The sequence below is a fragment of the Marmota monax genome, unplaced genomic scaffold (genome assembly GCF_021218885.2).
Source record: "Marmota monax isolate L192 unplaced genomic scaffold, Marmota_monax_Labrador192_F-V1.1 WCK01_AAM20220418_F8-fsc00112, whole genome shotgun sequence".
In the NCBI taxonomy this organism is placed as follows: domain Eukaryota; kingdom Metazoa; phylum Chordata; class Mammalia; order Rodentia; family Sciuridae; genus Marmota; species Marmota monax.
In genome coordinates this window covers 4129501-4147759 of record NW_026692073.1, presented here as the reverse complement: position 1 = coordinate 4147759, position 18259 = coordinate 4129501, and the positions used below count along the sequence as shown (strand labels likewise).

The 18259-nt window shown below is 34.7% G+C and overlaps 2 protein-coding genes across 11 annotated transcripts in view; one reads left to right on the top strand and one right to left on the bottom strand.

Annotated features, from left to right (window-relative positions):
* Positions 1-16509, top strand: part of Paqr3 (progestin and adipoQ receptor family member 3) — a 32423-nt gene extending 15914 nt beyond the window's left edge. For 3 of the 9 annotated variants that reach the window (XM_046459249.2, XM_046459261.2, XM_058584370.1), the window contains 2 exons: positions 1013-1103; positions 4065-6946. In XM_046459249.2, the coding sequence (XP_046315205.1) occupies positions 1013-1103; positions 4065-4207 (234 nt within the window). In that variant the 3' untranslated portion in view covers positions 4208-6946. The other 6 variants (XR_009228313.1, XR_006854993.2, XR_006854998.2 and 3 more) reach the window with 6 other exon arrangements.
* Positions 8435-18259, bottom strand: part of Bmp2k (BMP2 inducible kinase) — a 130953-nt gene continuing 121128 nt past the window's right edge. For both annotated transcript variants that reach the window (XM_046459248.2, XM_046459241.2), the window contains one exon: positions 8435-14163. In XM_046459248.2, the coding sequence (XP_046315204.1) occupies positions 12734-14163 (1430 nt within the window). In that variant the 3' untranslated portion in view covers positions 8435-12733. The remainder of the gene's footprint in view (positions 14164-18259) is intronic.

Sequence of the window (18259 nt, the reverse complement as noted above, 5' to 3'; positions counted from 1 at the left end):
TTTTGACAATATTAATTCTGCTTATCAAAGAACATGGGAGAGCTGTTCATCTTCTAAGGTCTTCTTCAATTTCTTTCTTTAATGTTCTATACTTTTCATTGTAGAGGTCTTTCATTTCTTTTGTTAGATTGAGTTCCAAGTATTTTTTTTTTTTTTGAGCTGTTGTGAATGGGATGGTTTTCCTTATTTCTCTTTCAGCTAATTCATCATTGGTGATTAGTAAGGCAATTGATTTATCAGTGTTAATTATATATCCTGCTTCTTTGCCAAATTCATTTATGAGTTCTGGAAATTTTCTGGTGGAGTTTTTATTTTGGGGTGGGGGGTCTTTTAAATACAGAATCATGTCATCAGCAGATAGGGATCGTTTGAACTCTTCTTTCCCTATTTGTATCCCTTTAATTTCTTCCTTTTGCCTAATTGCTCTGGCTAGAGTTTCAAGAACTGTGCTGAATAGAAGTGGTGAAAGAGGCCAGTCTGTCTTGTTCCAGTTCTTGGAGGAATGCTTTCAATTTTTCTCCAGGAAAACTTTTCTAATAGAGCATTAGCAGTAAGATAGAGTGCTTGATATCCAAGAGAACCATTTTTTTCTGTGATATTGGAAGATTTTTGTCTTAGACCAAGCTGTGTAGATCATTTCTGATTATAAGTCACTAGTCAGTAGTCTCTTGGCTTACTCATTTGATAATGAGTAAGCCAAGAGACTACTCCATTCCCATATGTATCCAACCCAGATGCATACATTGTAGAGGATTCAGACACACTAGGACCTTCAGCAGCATAAAGCCCTCACTCTTTTAGTAGCCTAACCTTTAGGGCATCACTGTGCTCCATTTCTGTGGACTTCTTCCTGAAGAATGAAAATCAGGCTTATTACTGGAGATTTATCTATAGAACCATTCAGATTTAACAGTCTTAAATTCTACCATCATATTCATAATAAATTTAGACTTCAGTAAAGTAGAAAGATCTGTGGGAAAAAAAAAAAAACAAAACATGTTTTACTTTTCAGGATTTTGCACCTCGTGTAATTGTGATGTATGTGATTGCTCTTCTTGCTTTCCTATTCTACATCTCCAAAGTTCCAGAGCGGTACTTTCCAGGTGGGTGTTCTTTCACAGAGGTTTTGCAGCTTTATTCTTAAGTATAAGCTTTAAGTAAATGCTTCACAGAATCAAAACTTAGATTTATTTTTCAGCATTTTTGATTATAGAGTAATTCTTCTATTTCTTAATGTTATATAAAGCCCTACCTTTCAAAGGGCTTTCACAAGCTCTTTCTCAGAGTATGAGTTGAATCCAATAAGTGGTGAGGGTCATAAAACAATAGTCCCCCCTTATCTGTGATTTTACTTTCTGCTTCCTGTTACCCAGAGCTAAGAAAAATAATAAAATTGATGAGTCTGTTTGTCCCCAAGATAGTTATAAGCCAGTCACTTAAGAAAAGGATAGTTTTCTACATTCTTCAGTCCAAAGAAAAGTATTTCTGATGGAAAATAACAGAGAGGACACTGGGTGGAGTGATTATTCTCCAAAATATGTATTTGTTTTGACACTCTCTCTCTGAAGTCAGATTGCCTGGAAAATACTATATCAGCTGCATGAGCAAAATAACTTAAACTTTTGCAGTTCTAGTTTCCTTATATGAAACACAGGGATAATACTTATTTGGGGTTCTTGTCAGGATTAGATGAGAAAATGAACATAAAACAGCACAGTTCCTAACATGTCGTAAGCCCTCAATAAATGCTAGCAATTAGTATAATGATATCACTCAACTTGGTCTTCAAAGTGAGATATGTAGTTTAATGAAAGGCAAAATGATGCAAATCCAGGTAAGCCTTAACTTGACTCAAGAACAACTTTTATGTAGTACATAAAACAGTGTTTTATTTTTCTTTTTAAATTTGGAAGACAGAAAACAAGGATTTGTTTAAATCCAAACTGCAAACTCAATGCTCCTTCTTCCTAGGTTAGGAATCTCTTCCACAGTGAATTAAAGACGGGAAGGAGAAAATATGAAAAACCCTGGAATAGAGAATGAATCCACCACAGATTCTCAGGCATTCCTCTGTACTTGATTTTTCACCCTGAGGTTTGAATAGGAATGGGAATACTAAGAGCCTGAGTGTGTACACATCAGGCTGTGGGAACATTACTAAGATATGCTCCTGAATTGAAGATCAACTATCTTCCAGGCAGGGCCAGAATTTTCCTCAGAAAACAGATTCTGGTAAAATATATTTTTTTATAACTTTGTTAATGATTCTTTTAAAAATTCTGTTCCTGATCACAGACAAGTAGAAGATCAAGCCATAAATTCTTTTTACAGTATGTGATTGTGGCTATAGTGTTTTTAGACCTTAAAATATCAATGTCCAGGTTTTAGAATTGTCTAATATAGAAAACCTACAAAAGATCAAATGTTCTGTAACTTAACTTTTATCCAAGATGAGCTTGATATAAAATGTGCCCCTTGAAGTTGAATGTGTGGTTTAGTGAAGGTACGTGAAAGTAGTAGAGATATGGAGACCATAAACACTATAGGCTTTACAGGTGAAAGTGATAGTCTCAGGGATAAGTACCTTCTTTCATGTATGAGAGAACTGTGGGGAAGTGTAGGTGGTGAATAATGGGATATTAAAAAAAAATTAAGCCTAAAAATTTAAATTCAGCTCACATTAAATTTTTTAAATACATAAACACCACAGTGGTATTTGATGGACCCAAGGATGTCCAAGGTATCATGAATGGAATTGAATAGATCCCTTGTACTACTGTTTACTATTACAAGATAACCAGTTTCTTTTCAAATTCCCTGTATTTGCTTTTTTTGTTTGTTTGTTTCTTTGGTACTGGGGATTGAACCCAGGGGTACTTTACCACTGAGTCACATCCCCAGCCATTTTTATTTTTTATTTTGAGTCAGGTTCTCACTAAGTTGCTTGGGCTGAATTTGGTTTTTAAAACTGAATCTGTAAGCTTCTTTAGGAGTCAAGAAGTCTACCCTACCCTACCCCTAGTGCCCTACCCCACCCCCCCCCCAAAAAAAAAGAAAAAAAAGCCAAGAACCTATATAGAAAGAATCCTGTTGACTTACACTTTAATATTAATGTTCTGCACTAATTATTATTCTTGGTAAGACAAAAATAAGAAGAGGTTGGAGAATAGTTACATTACAGGACCATAGACTCACTAAGAGAAAGTTTACACTTGTTTTTATAGCTGTTCTTCTGTTTTACACCAGGAAAGATCAAGAAGCTTTCCACATTTTAATTATTAATCTCCATGGAATTTAATGTTTAGCCATAAAGAGAAATTAAATTGTTTTCTGAAATTGTATGTGAACTAATCAACCTTAGTTAATTAACCCATTACTACCACAGAATTTTGCACATTATTCCATTAGAGTATTAAGATTCGGGACTGAGGTTTCTCCTTGCATACATGCATAAAATAAAGAAGTGCTTCTAGCAGGTTCATATCTAAACACAACAGTGCATTTGCTAGCAGGTTCATATCTAAACACAACAGTGCATTTCCTACTCACAGATTCATACCTAAATTACTCGCTGATTTGTAACCCTCATTTCTTCAGTTTTTTTTTTTTTTTTTTTCCCATTACACCAGATAGGAATTGAGACATGGGAGGCAAAAGGTCAAATTCCTGAAAATTACAAGTTAGATTTTTAAAAATACATTGTGAATATCATTTCTAAAAATTACTTGTGTTCTTGATAAAACCTTAAAATTAGAAACCCAAATGTGTGTTCATCCTTAAAAAAAACAAAAACAAAACTTGGATCTCCAGGCACTGAGACTAACAAAAATGTTCTGCTGCTAAGCCATATTTCCAAGCCTGAAGATTAGAAAATTATTTTTTTTTTAAATATTTTTTTAGTTGTCAGTTATTTATTTTTATGTGGTACTGAGAATCAAACCCAGTGCCTCACACATGCTAGGCAAGCACTCTACCACTGAGCCACAACCCAGCCCCAGAAACTTATTTTCTTTTAATATCAAAATAGTACAATCAGTATTAATTTCTTTCTACCTTCCTTCTAGGACAACTAAACTACCTCGGATCTAGCCACCAAATATGGCATATCCTTGCAGTAGTGATGTTATATTGGTGGCATCAGTCAACAGTCTATGTCATGCAGTACAGACATAGCAAGCCTTGTCCTGACTATGTTTCACATTTGTGAAGAATTCAGGTATGGCCACCTGGTGAATTCAGTTGTTAAGCAATATAAAATGGGGACTTGTATACCCCACTATTTCTAAGGTTCCCATTCATCTTTTTCTTTTTCTTCTTGTATCATGGGTAATGCTTTATAAAAATGGAAAAATATACCTAGGGATCTGTAGTAATAACTGCTTTGTAGACCCTTAAAACTACTAATTTGCTGCTTATATAGAAAATGAGAATTAGTTGGCGATCATAACAAATAATCTGAATGGTAACAATGAATGTGAAACTATTGTAGAAATAGGATTCAGTTTACTTGACACCAGCTTAATTTCCTTAGGAAGGGCTCATCTCCATTTGAAATGGAGTCATCCTGTGTGATGGCTTTAATAGAAGATATTTTCGTTAAATCATCAAATTTAAGTGCCTAATCAAGGTGACGTTTGTTACAGCCTATGTTTAATACAAGCTAAGATAGTGATTTGGAGTAATCATAGCCTTTAAATACATGGTTTGTGAAAATCTGGCACTTAAAATATTATTTCCTTTAGCCGCAGGTTCTCTCCTTAGAAACATTAGAAATTTTCAGTTCGTCAGAACAAGAGTTCTTCTTTAAGGGAGGTATTAAGAAGAGGAAATGAACATGCAATGTTACTTTTTATCAGCGAAGAATCACATTAGAAACTAAGGACATGATTAAGCAACAAATTCCATGATCTAATAATCAAATCATTACTCAAGCCTTTTAATTCCAGAGTTTATTTAATTCCATATCATAATTGAATTCTTGCAAGTGGATTATAGAAGATTTTGATCCCAAAATTCTAAAAGAAATTTGATGATGAGGACTCCCAGCTATATGGGTGCTACTTTCAAGGCCATAAGATTTACATGGCCCTGATTTGACCCTGAACTGAACCTTAAGCCTTAGAATAAAGTCATGCTGATGCCCCACTTGATGAGGATTGTGCTTTAGTCTTCAGCTTATGCGTAAGTTAACATTGCATTGATAAAATGTTTATATTCACCATCTAAAATTTGGACTTGAAGCTGGATGCAGCAGTGCATGTCTGTAATCCCAACAACTCGAGAGAGGCTGACGCAGGTGGATCACAAGTTTGAGACCAACCTAAGCAATTTAGCAAGGTCCTAAGCAACTTAGTGAGACCCTGTATCAAAATAAAAAATAAAAAGAACAGGGGATCTAGATATAGCTCACTGGTAGAGTGCCTCTGGGTTCAATCCCCAATACCAAAAAAATTAAAAATGAATACAATTTGGACATGAAGCATTAAATTTGTCATTGTTTATACTTAAAAAAATAGTTTTACTAATACAGTTGTTGCCGTTCGTTCATTGATCATTTCATATGCATAAATTAAATCTCTTAAAGCAGACATACGTAAAAACTTGTTGTTAGACTATAAATTATTACCAACATTTCTTAATGAGTTGACAAACTGTTTTAAATATTGGTATGTTTTCAAGATAGAACTGGATATCTAGAAAAATGTTCATTGATGTTGAATTTTATTCCCAATATGCCTTTTTTACGTTTAGTATTAGAAAAGTTACTTTAATGTGCCTCAGTTTATCCATCTGTAAAATGTTGTTCCTTTCCAGTGTAGTGATTTTGGAATATACATTTTCCATGTTGGTATCTCAGCAAGGAGAATTTTCTTCTAGTGGGCCCAGTAAGGGCATGCTATATCATACTCATTATTATAGTGGAATGCTATTTTGAAAATGGCTATAGTATCTCAAAGACCACAGTGTGATTTATATACTAAGTAATAGGAGATTTTGGTGTAAATAGGACATATTTCCCCTAAAACATCCTTTATTGGCTTACATAATACTACTGCTTCTAAATTGACATTTCATCCAAATGAAATACACTAAGTAGTTATCATCAAGTTAAAAATGAGGGGAAAGTCCAGTTATTTTAGGTGTGGAATCATTTTTTTCCAATAAAATATTCTAAAAAATAACCTTTTAAGTTTAATTTTTTAAAAAAATTCCCATCTTACATAGTGTATGAATTATGTAATACTTGCCACCCAAATTAATACATTAAAAAAGAGCATATTTGTTTTTAAATGATTATTTTTTTGAATTTAAAGGGCATACAGGTCTATAGGAAGAATTATTCCTTATTAATACTTAAGTGTTTTCTGAAAATGTTAAATATTGTAAGAAAGCTATCCTCTGATTTTTATCTTTACTATGATGTATTTATTGTAAAGGAATATTCACATGAATGTGGGTTGCTGTCAACTATAAATACTTATGTATGTCAGCATTTACTGACCACCTGCTATGTGCACAGTACTACTGGTAAAATGTTTTAAGACACTGTTAACATTAAAGAATATTTAAAAGTTGCCTAGAAATCTGAGCCTTGTAATAATGTATATGTAAGTTATTTTTTGTTATTAGTTAATTAAAAGTATAATTTCCAGCTACAATACTAAAAAAGACTACTTTTAATTTTTACCAATGTGTAAATTATAAAAGCTCTTTATCTACAGACTTTACAAGTATATTTTAAAATTATTTTTAGCTTTTTTTTTAAGTTACCATAGCAATTTTTTATAGTTTAGTTAACTCATTTAAGAAAGTTATCTTTCTCTATAAAGCCATTTTCAAATAGCAAGATAGTGCCAGTTTATTTTTGTTTATTATTTTGAGTGCAATTCCGTAAGCTGCATGGTAAAATATGTATTATGTAAATAAACTGGGTTTACTAAATATATTAAGTGCTGCTTGTCATTCTTTTTTAATACATAACAGCTTTAAAAATCATATTTTAGAATCAGGAATGAAGAATCAGGGAATATCTTGTCACATCACATGGCATCCCACCTGGACAGAGTGTACGATTTGAAGATTGTGATTGACTGGCATAAAGCTGTACAGCTCTCCATGTGGCAGGTACCTACTAGAGATATACTTTGCCCTGTACTAACCATCAAGGGGCAAAGCTTGCATTTCTACATTCCTGCCAGTTGCTGAATGGGTCCATATCCACACCAAATCATCATTCTTAGTAATTCCATTCCTGCCAAAGAAGTGTGTAAAGAATCAGCTCAGCTATTAGAAGAGAGGCAGAAGTATATTTTATCTGCATTATCACAATAATCATGTTTATACTGAAGAGAGGTATAGATGTTCTTGAGTACTGAGCTCCCCTGAAATTTGATACCATACTTCTGTACAGTAGTAAGGTAATGATCAAGAATTGAAACTACCTTAAAAGAACACTTTTTGAAGGGAGATAGAAATAGTATGGCCCACTTATGAAAAGTGAACCTCTGTATACTCATGCCTGAAACGAACAGCCACAAAAGCCTTCATCTTGCTCTACAAATGTAGGATTAAACACTACCTAGCATGCATGTGCTAGAGTTCAAACTTTTAATATGAGAATATTAACTACATATGAAGCTTAAGCTCGGCTTCCTGAAAAAGGAACTATTCAAACCAAACAGTTCAAGTTGCACCATAAGGGGTTAACTATAACAATTTGAACAGTGATACAAACTTTTTAATATAACTTTCTCTCCATTTGTGATACTATGGTGTTTTGCATTATTCATTAAGAAGATACAAAAGCCCTTATTTTTCCACATAACTTGAAATGAATGTTACTACTTCAAAAAAAAAAAAAAAGTACAAAGTAAGATGAATCTTGTTTTTGGTTGAGAAACTTGTCATAAGCCACCAATCTAGACTCCAGTTTGGGGGATATTACATTATAATACCACAACCTTGACACCAAGCCTTTGTTTTCCTCATCAACCCCATGTTTTCCTCATTAATGTTCCAAAACTGCTTTTCTGACATAGTCAAAGACCAAAATATTCAAAAGATTTTTAACAATTATATATGTTAGCAGGCTTTTAATAGTTTTTTTAAAAAGTAGAAATAATGTAAAAACTATGCCAAACAAGTTATCCTAAAGGTATTTTCAAGGTCTCATGTTTCTGCCTTACCATCATCAGTATAAGTGTCAGTAAGTGATTAAAATAATGGTGCTATATTCTTTTTATTGTAAAAAATTTAGGTCAAATGTATTTTCTTACTTAAATCATAAAGGCTCCTTAAGAACAGTCTTATTTTTATATTATTTTGCTGGTACACAATAGATGTTTAAAGATCCATGGTATAAATGAAAGAACTCAATAGAAGTTTATATCCAATATTTTAATAAGACAATAATGAAAAACTCCAAAGTCACTGATTATAAAGAATAGGTAATCCATTTTTAATTTATTGCATTTAAAGAAAGCAGATTATTAAAAGAGGTATGATAAATACAGTAAGAAAATAACTTCAAATTTCAAACAAAACAAAGTGTATCAGGGACAGAATACAAGAATAAGCAATATAAAGGCAATAAAGTCATAAAGTTAGTTAGTGCTTAATTAGATATGGGAGGGGGGATAACCAATCCTGTCTCACAAGTTTCTTAGCTACATTTGAGGACTGAAGTTATTTTAGCAAGTATGTTTTACAATTACTAGAAATACAATAATGATGTAATCCGTTTTTTTTAAAGGTTAAAGTTATTTGCTTAGTGGTACATAAAAGGCTTCAGAAAATTCAAGTTTAACAAAAAATGGAAGTGTAATCAAAGAAAGTGCACTTAAAGCTGTTTGCCAGCAATTAAAAAAAGTAGCTTCTATACTGCTATTAGATGACTTCTTGATCACAAAAGAGCATAGTAATAAAAACAATTCTCTTTCAAAAGTAGCACTATAAATTTTAAAATAAAACAAAACCCCAAGTGACCCTTTGCATTTTCACTTACTTTATTCTTTTAGTGGCTTTTGTAAACCTTCACTAGGAGTGAATGTTTTTAGCTATGATTGTGGTTGCAATTCCATTTTTTAAAAATTCACATTAACTCCACAGTAGAGAGATGTGATGTTCATGCATGTGTATATAATTATATCTTAATATATAAAACACCACTGAGTATAAAAGTTCTCAAATAATTATTGTTATTCTCACAGTAGATGTCATCTCATCCTCACAGTAGACTGTCTATTCAGTAATTGGACCTAAAATGGTAAGAGTAGTTTTGCTAAAAAGAAAAAAATGAAAAAAATTCACTGCACATTCTATATATAAACAAATGTACCCAAACTCCTCAGAACTAGTGATTAAATACACTTGTACCTTCTGACAGTGCTTATGTGAAGTACCAGAACTTAAACTTAGCAGAAGAGCTGAGTAGTAAGAAACTGTTCTGATGAACACCAACAAAGAACAGTGGATTCCAACTTAGTATGTTCCACCAGCAAAAAGAAAATAGTCTATCATTGTTACACAGTAAACAGGGTAGGACTGAAAGGTGCATGTATCAGCAAATCTAGATAATGTTATAACTATGCCCAAATACACATACCCAAGGATGGCAAATGAGTGTTACCACTTCTGAATAAATATTCTAATCAGTTACATTTCATTTAGCCTGCAACTTCCCTTCCTCCACCTATTTTATATATATAAATATATATGTATATTTATGTATAAATATATATATATATTTATATATATATATATACCAGTTTTTCTGTTTTAGCAGATACATTCTTCAATGTCATAAAAACTGATCTTTTTAATACTAACATTTTATTGAAGTGATATTAAAATAGGCAAATGGTCCACTTTTAAAAAGATGATTCAGAATCAACAAGCACTGTTAAAGCTGTTAGGAAACAACTTTGGCCTCAGAATTTTGCTAGCTTCTTGTGTTACTTCCCTTAGTGTGATGTTCAAGTATAGCAGGTTTAGAGTTATAACTACTTTGCATCCTTAGAAGCACAAGGCACAGCCAAATAGTAATAGGATTATACTTTTCTTTTAACTTCCTTAAATCAGAACTTGACCACCCCATAATAGAACCAAACTTTTACTGAGTGCTGTGTGCCAGGTACTATGTTAAATGCTACCATGTGTCTTGGGAATTTAATTCTTATCAGGGAATTAACCTGGGCATCAGTTGATTATGGTGGGGAAGATGATCAATGAAAATGGAAAAGTATGAATTTCTGCTCCTTGGAAAAATGCCTCTTACTTCAACACAAAGGAATTTTCCCATTTTTATTCCATTGGATTCCCCAATCGAATCTTAATTTTTTCCTCCTACCTACCATCTCAAAAGAGGAAAGTCACCAAACTATGCTATAATAAACAAGAATGTAAATATTTTAAGCCAGGGCAGAATTGTTTCCTTGGAAATCTGTCCAACATTATAAGCCAAAGGGTCTCATCACTGTCTGAATCATTTACATTATTCAGTGTACTGAAGAGCAAAATAAAACTACGTATTTTATGTTTACATCTGAAGGAGACCATATTAGTTTACTACCCTTCTAAAAGATGAGCTAATGAGGATCAAGAGATGGAAGACTAAATAGTCAAAGAACATATTGTGAACACATTATCCAACAGATTTCCTTTTTTAAAAAAAAATCTTGATACAAACCTACTGTAGCTCATGAATTTACTCTTCACTTTTAAAAGAAAGTATCACTTGAATCTATTTTGTAGTTTAAAAGAACATCTACTTTCACATATGCATTAGCAGTATTAATCAACCTGAGAATCAGAAAAAAGGTGCAAACATAATATTTGCCTTTGGCACAAGGATAAGTAATTGGTGCAGTCCAGCTCTAGAAGCACAACTGTAAATAGTAATGTAATGCCTGGTCTGCCTCTGCTACATTGTGATTCACATATTGCTTCCACATTCATCAATTTCTATCCAATTTAGCATGTAGAAAGCAATAAAAAATGTGGATTAGTTACATATGCTTTGCTTCATTCCAAGTTCAGAACTGTGAAAACAGGCAAATAATTTACCCTAGTGGGGCACTATAATTAAGATAGTCTTTTAAGATTACTCATAAAATTACTCATAAAATACACTTTAATTGGATGCAAAGAGCAACCAAAGAAAGTGCTAGCTGATGAATTTCCATTCCTTTTCATAATTGTTCTAGAAACTTACAAATGTTAATCTGAGAGGGAAGAGTTAATTATAACTTAAAGCTTAGATATTCACATTAATTCATATGTCATTATTATCATTAAACATGATTTCTACAAAATCTCAAGTTTCTAATTAGGATTTATGGTGTAGAAAAAAGGCAATTTGGTAGCTGGGCTCTTTTCACGAGAGACACAATCAGCTAGCAGAATTAAGATGCTAGTCCCTCATCATCTAATACCTTATATCCATATTAAGATCTGGTGTGTTAGTGCAGAGGTACTTGTAGCAGGATGCACAAGTCCTGCCTATAAGGCTTTGAAGGTGTCATTGTTCTGTGCACTTTATTAAAATTACTCCACTGTCTTAACCTAAGTAAAATAACTGTTGCTCATGACTTGGGGAATATTGATGAAGGTGGTAATTTAACGAAGTACATTATGAAATACAACATGATTTTACATTGTAAACATCTTAAAAATTCAGGGGTTCAGCCACATTTGTTTTTCCTGAAATAAAATTTCTATATAACCCTTGTCCTCACTCCCAGTTTTTTTATATTTTTGTTTGTTTGTTTTTCAATTATCTGCTTCCTGAAGGACATGATAAAACTTTTGGCAAGAAGCCATTTGAAAACAATAGTGTTTCTAAAGTATTCAATGTTTTTTTGTTCTTACATAACATTCATGTCTTCTACATTTTTCAAATGCCAGATATGTCTCTTTACAGTTTTGCTCTAGGTTTCAATTAGATACTCCATATTTCTAAAATTTCTTAATTGACAAATAAAAATTATATATATTTATCATGTACATGTTTCAAAATTTGTATACATTGTAGAAGAGCTAAATTGAACTAATTAACATACATTATTTCACATAATTATCATAAGATATCCCATATTAATGGCACTTATTTTTTAAAATAAACAGTTTTAGGCACAATAGTCAGTTTCTTCTGGCTCTGCTTTGTAGAGAAGCGTGTATGAACTAAAGTCTCTACACTCTCCAGATAAGATCCTCCTAATTCTTAAGGAGAGCTAGATTGCTTGTTTATTTTCTGTGTGAAAATTAGAAAGACCATAAAATTCATAAACACAATCAATGTATGTACAAAGGAGCCTAGTTTTAAATGCTGGATCTGGAATGAGCCTGGGATATGCACATAAGTGACACTGTGATGTCAAAAATAATGATACAGCTTTACTGTCCCTTCTCAGTGTCTACACACCTGGAATGGAAAGGTGCCATGTGCTTTCATTGGAAGTACCACACTTTGCATTTCCATACTGTGATGTCAGTAGCAGAAATGCTTGGGTGCAGCTTTCAATTTAGCTCCCTTTTCTGCTTTGAAGAGGCATCAAGTTACTACCCTGTAGAGATACTTCCTTTTTCTATTTGGTTTATTTAAAAATCACCTATCCTCACTGACCTGTAAGAATGAATGATATAAAGAGCTATACAAATAAATTTTCTTCAAATTCATAAAACTATTCATACTTTTTTGAAACAGGAATAAATGCCAAGAATCCATCAGAAGTATCTACTGTTTAGAAGGAAATGGAGCAGCACCAAATGGGTCTAATTCAACTGGTTGGGACTGTTGGGACTGATGTGGCGGGATGCTTTGCACCACAAGTTCTGTAAAGGGCACTGCACCAAAGTCATCCATTTTCAACGCATCTGCACTATGGAATGACCCATGTAGTGAATTCTGTCTTGGCCGCCCAGGCAGGACAGTATTGTGATCAGCACGGATGTCACTCAGGCCCTGATGTGGCTGGTGCCATGATAGGTCTGGAGGATGGAAGGGCTTGGCACCAAAGGGATCCAACAGACTCTCCTCTGGTTGTAGGACACTCCCTCTGTCTTTCCCATCAGTCAGTGCAACACTGATGTTCTCCTTGGAGTCTGAGATGGTTAAAAATTCATTGCTGCTTTGAGAGTCTCTGCGGCCCACTTTCTTGTGCCTGCGAGCCCTCTCTGGAGTGCGGTAGGTAGGCTTCAATGTCTTCTTCACGCTAGTTGGTGTGCCGTGATGCCGTTTCCCGTTACTTTTGGACATATCCTGCTTTGTGCGCCTCTGGCGAGAGGACAGTTTCTGTAAGCTGCGCTGTTTGACTTTTTGCTGCTGACTTCCGGTTATCTCCTCAAAGGGCACAAGCCCAAAAAGGTCCTCCTTACTTTCGCTTTTACTTGTTGATGTGGGAAAAGGCTGAAAAGGAGTGGAGCCAAATATATCTACACTTTTGGGACAACCAGGAAGAGCATGTGCCTCAGACCCCACTACAGGGCAGTCCTGGACATTCACCTTCTTGCTGAAGGGTGCTTTAGTGAAGACATCAAATTCCTCTTGCTCTAGTCCTACAGTAGGAAACATCTGTCGAGAAAGGTTCTTTTCATTCTCTCCTTGCTGGGGCTGTTGAGCACGCACTGAGAAGGGAACAGCACCAAATACGTCAAATTCCTGTTTGGGAGTCTCCCTCCCAACATCAGAGGATACATGTGTTAGGGCAAGGAGTGCTAAATTAGGATCTTGGGTTGTTCCACTGCCAGATTTGTCTCTGTAGACAGGGCTCACGCTGCTGTACTTTGCTTTGGCCTGCTCATACTCAGAATCAGAGCTGTGTTTCTCTTCTTCTTCCTCATCTTCAGAGTCCATGAGGAGAGGCCTATGACCCAGATTTTCTGGTTCAGTATCATCATCATTAAAATCTCCTTGTTCTCCAGGAACTTCTTCATCGTCTTGCTCTTCCTCTTCACTGCTCTTAGGAGAAGGGGGATCTGACTCAAAATCACTTTCAGAGTCATCATTCCCCTTTTGTACATGACCCCGTACTGATAAATTCTCTGAGGTTTTCTTTCCAACCCGCTGATCTTTAGATACTGGACTTGCTTTTCCATTCTTGATAGGGTTTCTGGTGCTATTTTCTTGATTCATGGATGGATATTCACCTTTCTTTTCAGGAGAACCTGCAGGTTTAAATAAAAAATATTATAGCCTTCCTGTACATTTCAAACTCCATTTTCATGAATCATATAATCCCTCATACCAATTACCTCAGAGGAAAAAATAATGTTGTCAAGTCTTTGTCACTGTCCTCAGCTACATGGTTAGGTCCTTATTGCAGTTATACATACTTGTCTCTGGTCCCTATGTCACAGACCCTCACTGATAGCTAAATTTTACTTATAGCACCCAGACTAAGACCCTGAAGATAAAAAAGCAAAAAAGTTTTTTCTCACCACCACTGATGTAAGATTAGTCACCAAACAACATTGTGTTTATATTTCAACCTTTTTTTTTCTCATAGAAATCAATACATTTCTATAGGCAGGGATACCTTGTCTGTTTAGTTATATATTTCACTAATTTTTTTCAAATCAGCATTTTGACTTTTACAATGTAAATTTTGTTTTGTGCCATACTGAGGATTGAACCTAGGGATACTCTACCACTGGGCTATATCCCCAACCCTTTTTGAGACAGGGTCTCACTAAGTTGGCCAGGCTGGCCTTGAACTTGCATTCCTCCTGTCTCAGACTCCCAAGTCACTGAGATTACAGGTGTGCACTACTGCACCTGGTTTAAATCAGTATCTTCTGAGTTAATTTAGCGTCAGTGCATTCTTCATAGCCTAATCAAAGCTAAGGACCAAAATGTATCAAAAATGCTCTTCCTTTAATTACAGTATCTATTGTACTAGACATTCCATTAAAGGCTATCTTTAAAACAACTGTAAACTATCAGTAGGCTAACTATCAGTGATAGGCAATTAAATTTCACCAAATATAGAGCTTTAAAATCTATATTGTATTTAGAAAAGAAATATAGTTTATTAGTATACATGAAAATATACTACCTTCCCAATACATTGGTATACTGAATTGATTTTACCAGAGGTAGCAGTCAATTTGATTTAGTCATACATACTCATCCCTTCCCTTCAGGACCAAATATTTTCAAAACAATTAGATAGGGCTGGGAGTACAGTCTGTCATCACAAGAACGAGTTAGCTTGTGATGGAGGAGGGACCATTACTTCGTCATCATTAACATGATGATCTCTGGTATATGGTACCTCTGGGTTATCTTCTCCTTTTTTAAAGTCAGCACTATCATCTTCCTACAACTGTGTAAGCCTTGTCTTTCACTAACATCTGCTTAAAATGTGTCTTCCCTAGAGTTCAATCCTTGGATGTGTTTCTCCCTCTGTGGCTTCTCTCTGGGGTTTTAACTACTTGTATGTTGACTACAAAATATACTAATAGCTTTTGGCTGAGTTGTATTTTTCTAACCCAGATCTTACTCATGAGTTATAGATGCAGATCTCTAGTAAGTACCATGAATACCTACCTATCAGAATATGTATCCTACCATTACCCTCAAACTCAAACATTTCAAAAGGGACCATCTTTTTTGTTAAGGTATTCTTCACCAGCAGTTCCCTTTAGTGGACAGCACTTCCATGTACGTAGGTTCCTCAGACCAGAAGAAATCTGGAAATCATCTCCCCTCTTCCTACCAGTGTGTACGTAGGTTCCTCAGACCAGAAGAAATCTGGAAATCATCTCCCCTGTTCCTACCAGTGTGTGCCTGTGGTTTTTAAATCTCCTGAATTTCCCTTTCCTCCCTCTTCCACTTATCTATTCACTCCCTCATTATTTCTTATCTAGAAACTAAGCCTCTAAACTTGCTTCTTTGCCATGATTTTCATAGTCCCCAAATGGCTCCTTTACCTTGTCACCATAATAAATTTTTTTTTTCTGAAAAACTAATCCCATGGCTCTTTGCTTAAAATCTTCCAGTGGCTGTTTGAAGTGGAACCCTTAGCATAATGCAGGGTTCTCTATTTAGGTTCTGTTTTGCCAAATCTATAGTCTCACACCCTGTGTTTCCCATGTTATTCTTTATTACAGCCTACTCAAACTCAGGAACCAAATGGCTATCTTAGGAATATACTTGTGAAATAACCTGTAATACTCACCTATCTTAACATCTCGTTCCCACTGCACTTTAATATGAATATTCTACCACTGCCTCATGAAGGTGGCTATGTTTCAAGACCCAGCCCAAATCATAGCCCTTCAGAGCCACCCCTTAAAAAAATACCATATTGTATTTGGTGTGCCTGAGAAACCTTAATTGTAATATCTACTCCACTGAACTGCAAATGTATTCATCTCTACCCTAGCACTGACTGAATCAATATGTATTAAAATGAAGCATTGACTACTGTGAGTTCAACTATATTCAGAATATAATAAGAGAAGTTACAAGAAATATGAAGGAATAAAAATAAACTCTATATCTGTGGATATTTTCAGCTCAGAATTCAGTCACTTGCATTTTCTTATTTCATTCAGTGCTTTGAAATGACAAAGTAGGGAGGATGGGTGCTTAAGTCTACCATGGGCAGTCAGTGAAGGACTGCACAATGAGAAGGAGCCAGCTATGCAAAGGATAAGCTGGAATCTGCTCCAGATAAAAGAGTAATGACACGTTGGTGGGACTATAAATGGGCTGGAGTGGTTGAAGCACAGTGAGCAAGGAGGACACTGTACAAAATGAAGTAGGAAAGAATGGAAAAGAACAGAATTGTGTAGGTCCCTGTAAGCCATGAATAAGACTATTAAAAAGCTTTAAAATGTGTGTCAGGATGAGAATTATATTCCAAAAAGATGACTTATGTAGAAAAGTAAAATGAAGTGGAAAAGGTATGTGTGTGTGTTGGGGGGGGGGGGTGTAGAGGAGGCATCAGGGAAAAGAAAATTGCAGTAATTCCAGTTAGAGATTATGTTAGCTTTGATGACAATAGCAGAAGGATAGATAAAAGTGGAATACATCTACTGTCGTGTATAACTAATTAGAACAAAATTTTTTTAAATAACAAAATATACATTCTACTGTCATGTGTAACTAAAAAAAAGTGGAAGAGTCAGATTGAAGAGAAAAATTCAGGAAAGATGGCAATACCATTAACATTCAAAGAGTAAGTAAGAAATAAGTTGAACTGGGGATATATATCATTATATCATATATAATGATATATAACTTGGTGAATGAGTGCTCACCTAACATAGGCTTGCCCTGGGTACAATCCCCAGCATTGAAAAAAAAAATTTTTTTTTCCTAAAGAAGCTGGGAAGTAGAGATAATAAAAATTTCATTTTGGACACATTAAGCTTGATGATGTGTAAATCATTTGACATGCAGTTAAGGATAAAGCAGATATCCACAGCTTGAGCACGTTTAGTGTTTAAAGAAAATAGATTTGGGTATTATCACCATGTAGAGAGAGTCACAGACTAAAGGACATCACCTAAAAAGAAAAGAAGGCAAAACTGAGCCCCAGGGTGCAAAACATTCAGAAGTCAGTAGAAGAGGAAATTGCAAAGTGAATTGATAAGTACCAGTCTAAGAGGACTAAGCCCATGCAAGTGCAATGTCATGGAAGCCAATAGAGAAGACAGTTTCCAGGAGAGATGAGAGACAACAGAGCTAGAAGGTGCAAAGAGCTACACTAAACTGAAAACAGAATGTGGCCATTGATCTACTCATCTTTAGAGGTTTATTGGCAACCTTGACCTTGGTAGTGCTAGTAAAGACTGAGTGGGAGATAAGATTATAGAAAATTCCATCAGGTTATACTTAAATAGAAATATAACCTGCCAATTCCTTAAAATCAGTTAAGAGCTATATGCTACCTTTTATCCTAACAGAGTAGGACCAAATCAAATACATTCTCAAGTTTGACTATTCTCCCATACAGCATACTTTTGATATTAAAAAACAACAATTACTTTTATATTGAGTAGAATTTATTTTCATGGATTATTAACTCAAAATATGTATGGTTCCAGGAAACTCCCAGTCATCACTCATGGACTATTTCTGCTAAGATACATTTTATCTTATTACCTCAAGCTACTGAATAGCTTAGTAACCTGCTATGCACAACCCTCACCTTTGTTCATGGACACCTCCAGTAACATCACAATGTTTCCTAGTATACATTTCAAAGAATGCTATTCCTGTAATAGGAAGCAAACAATTCTGTGGTCTCAG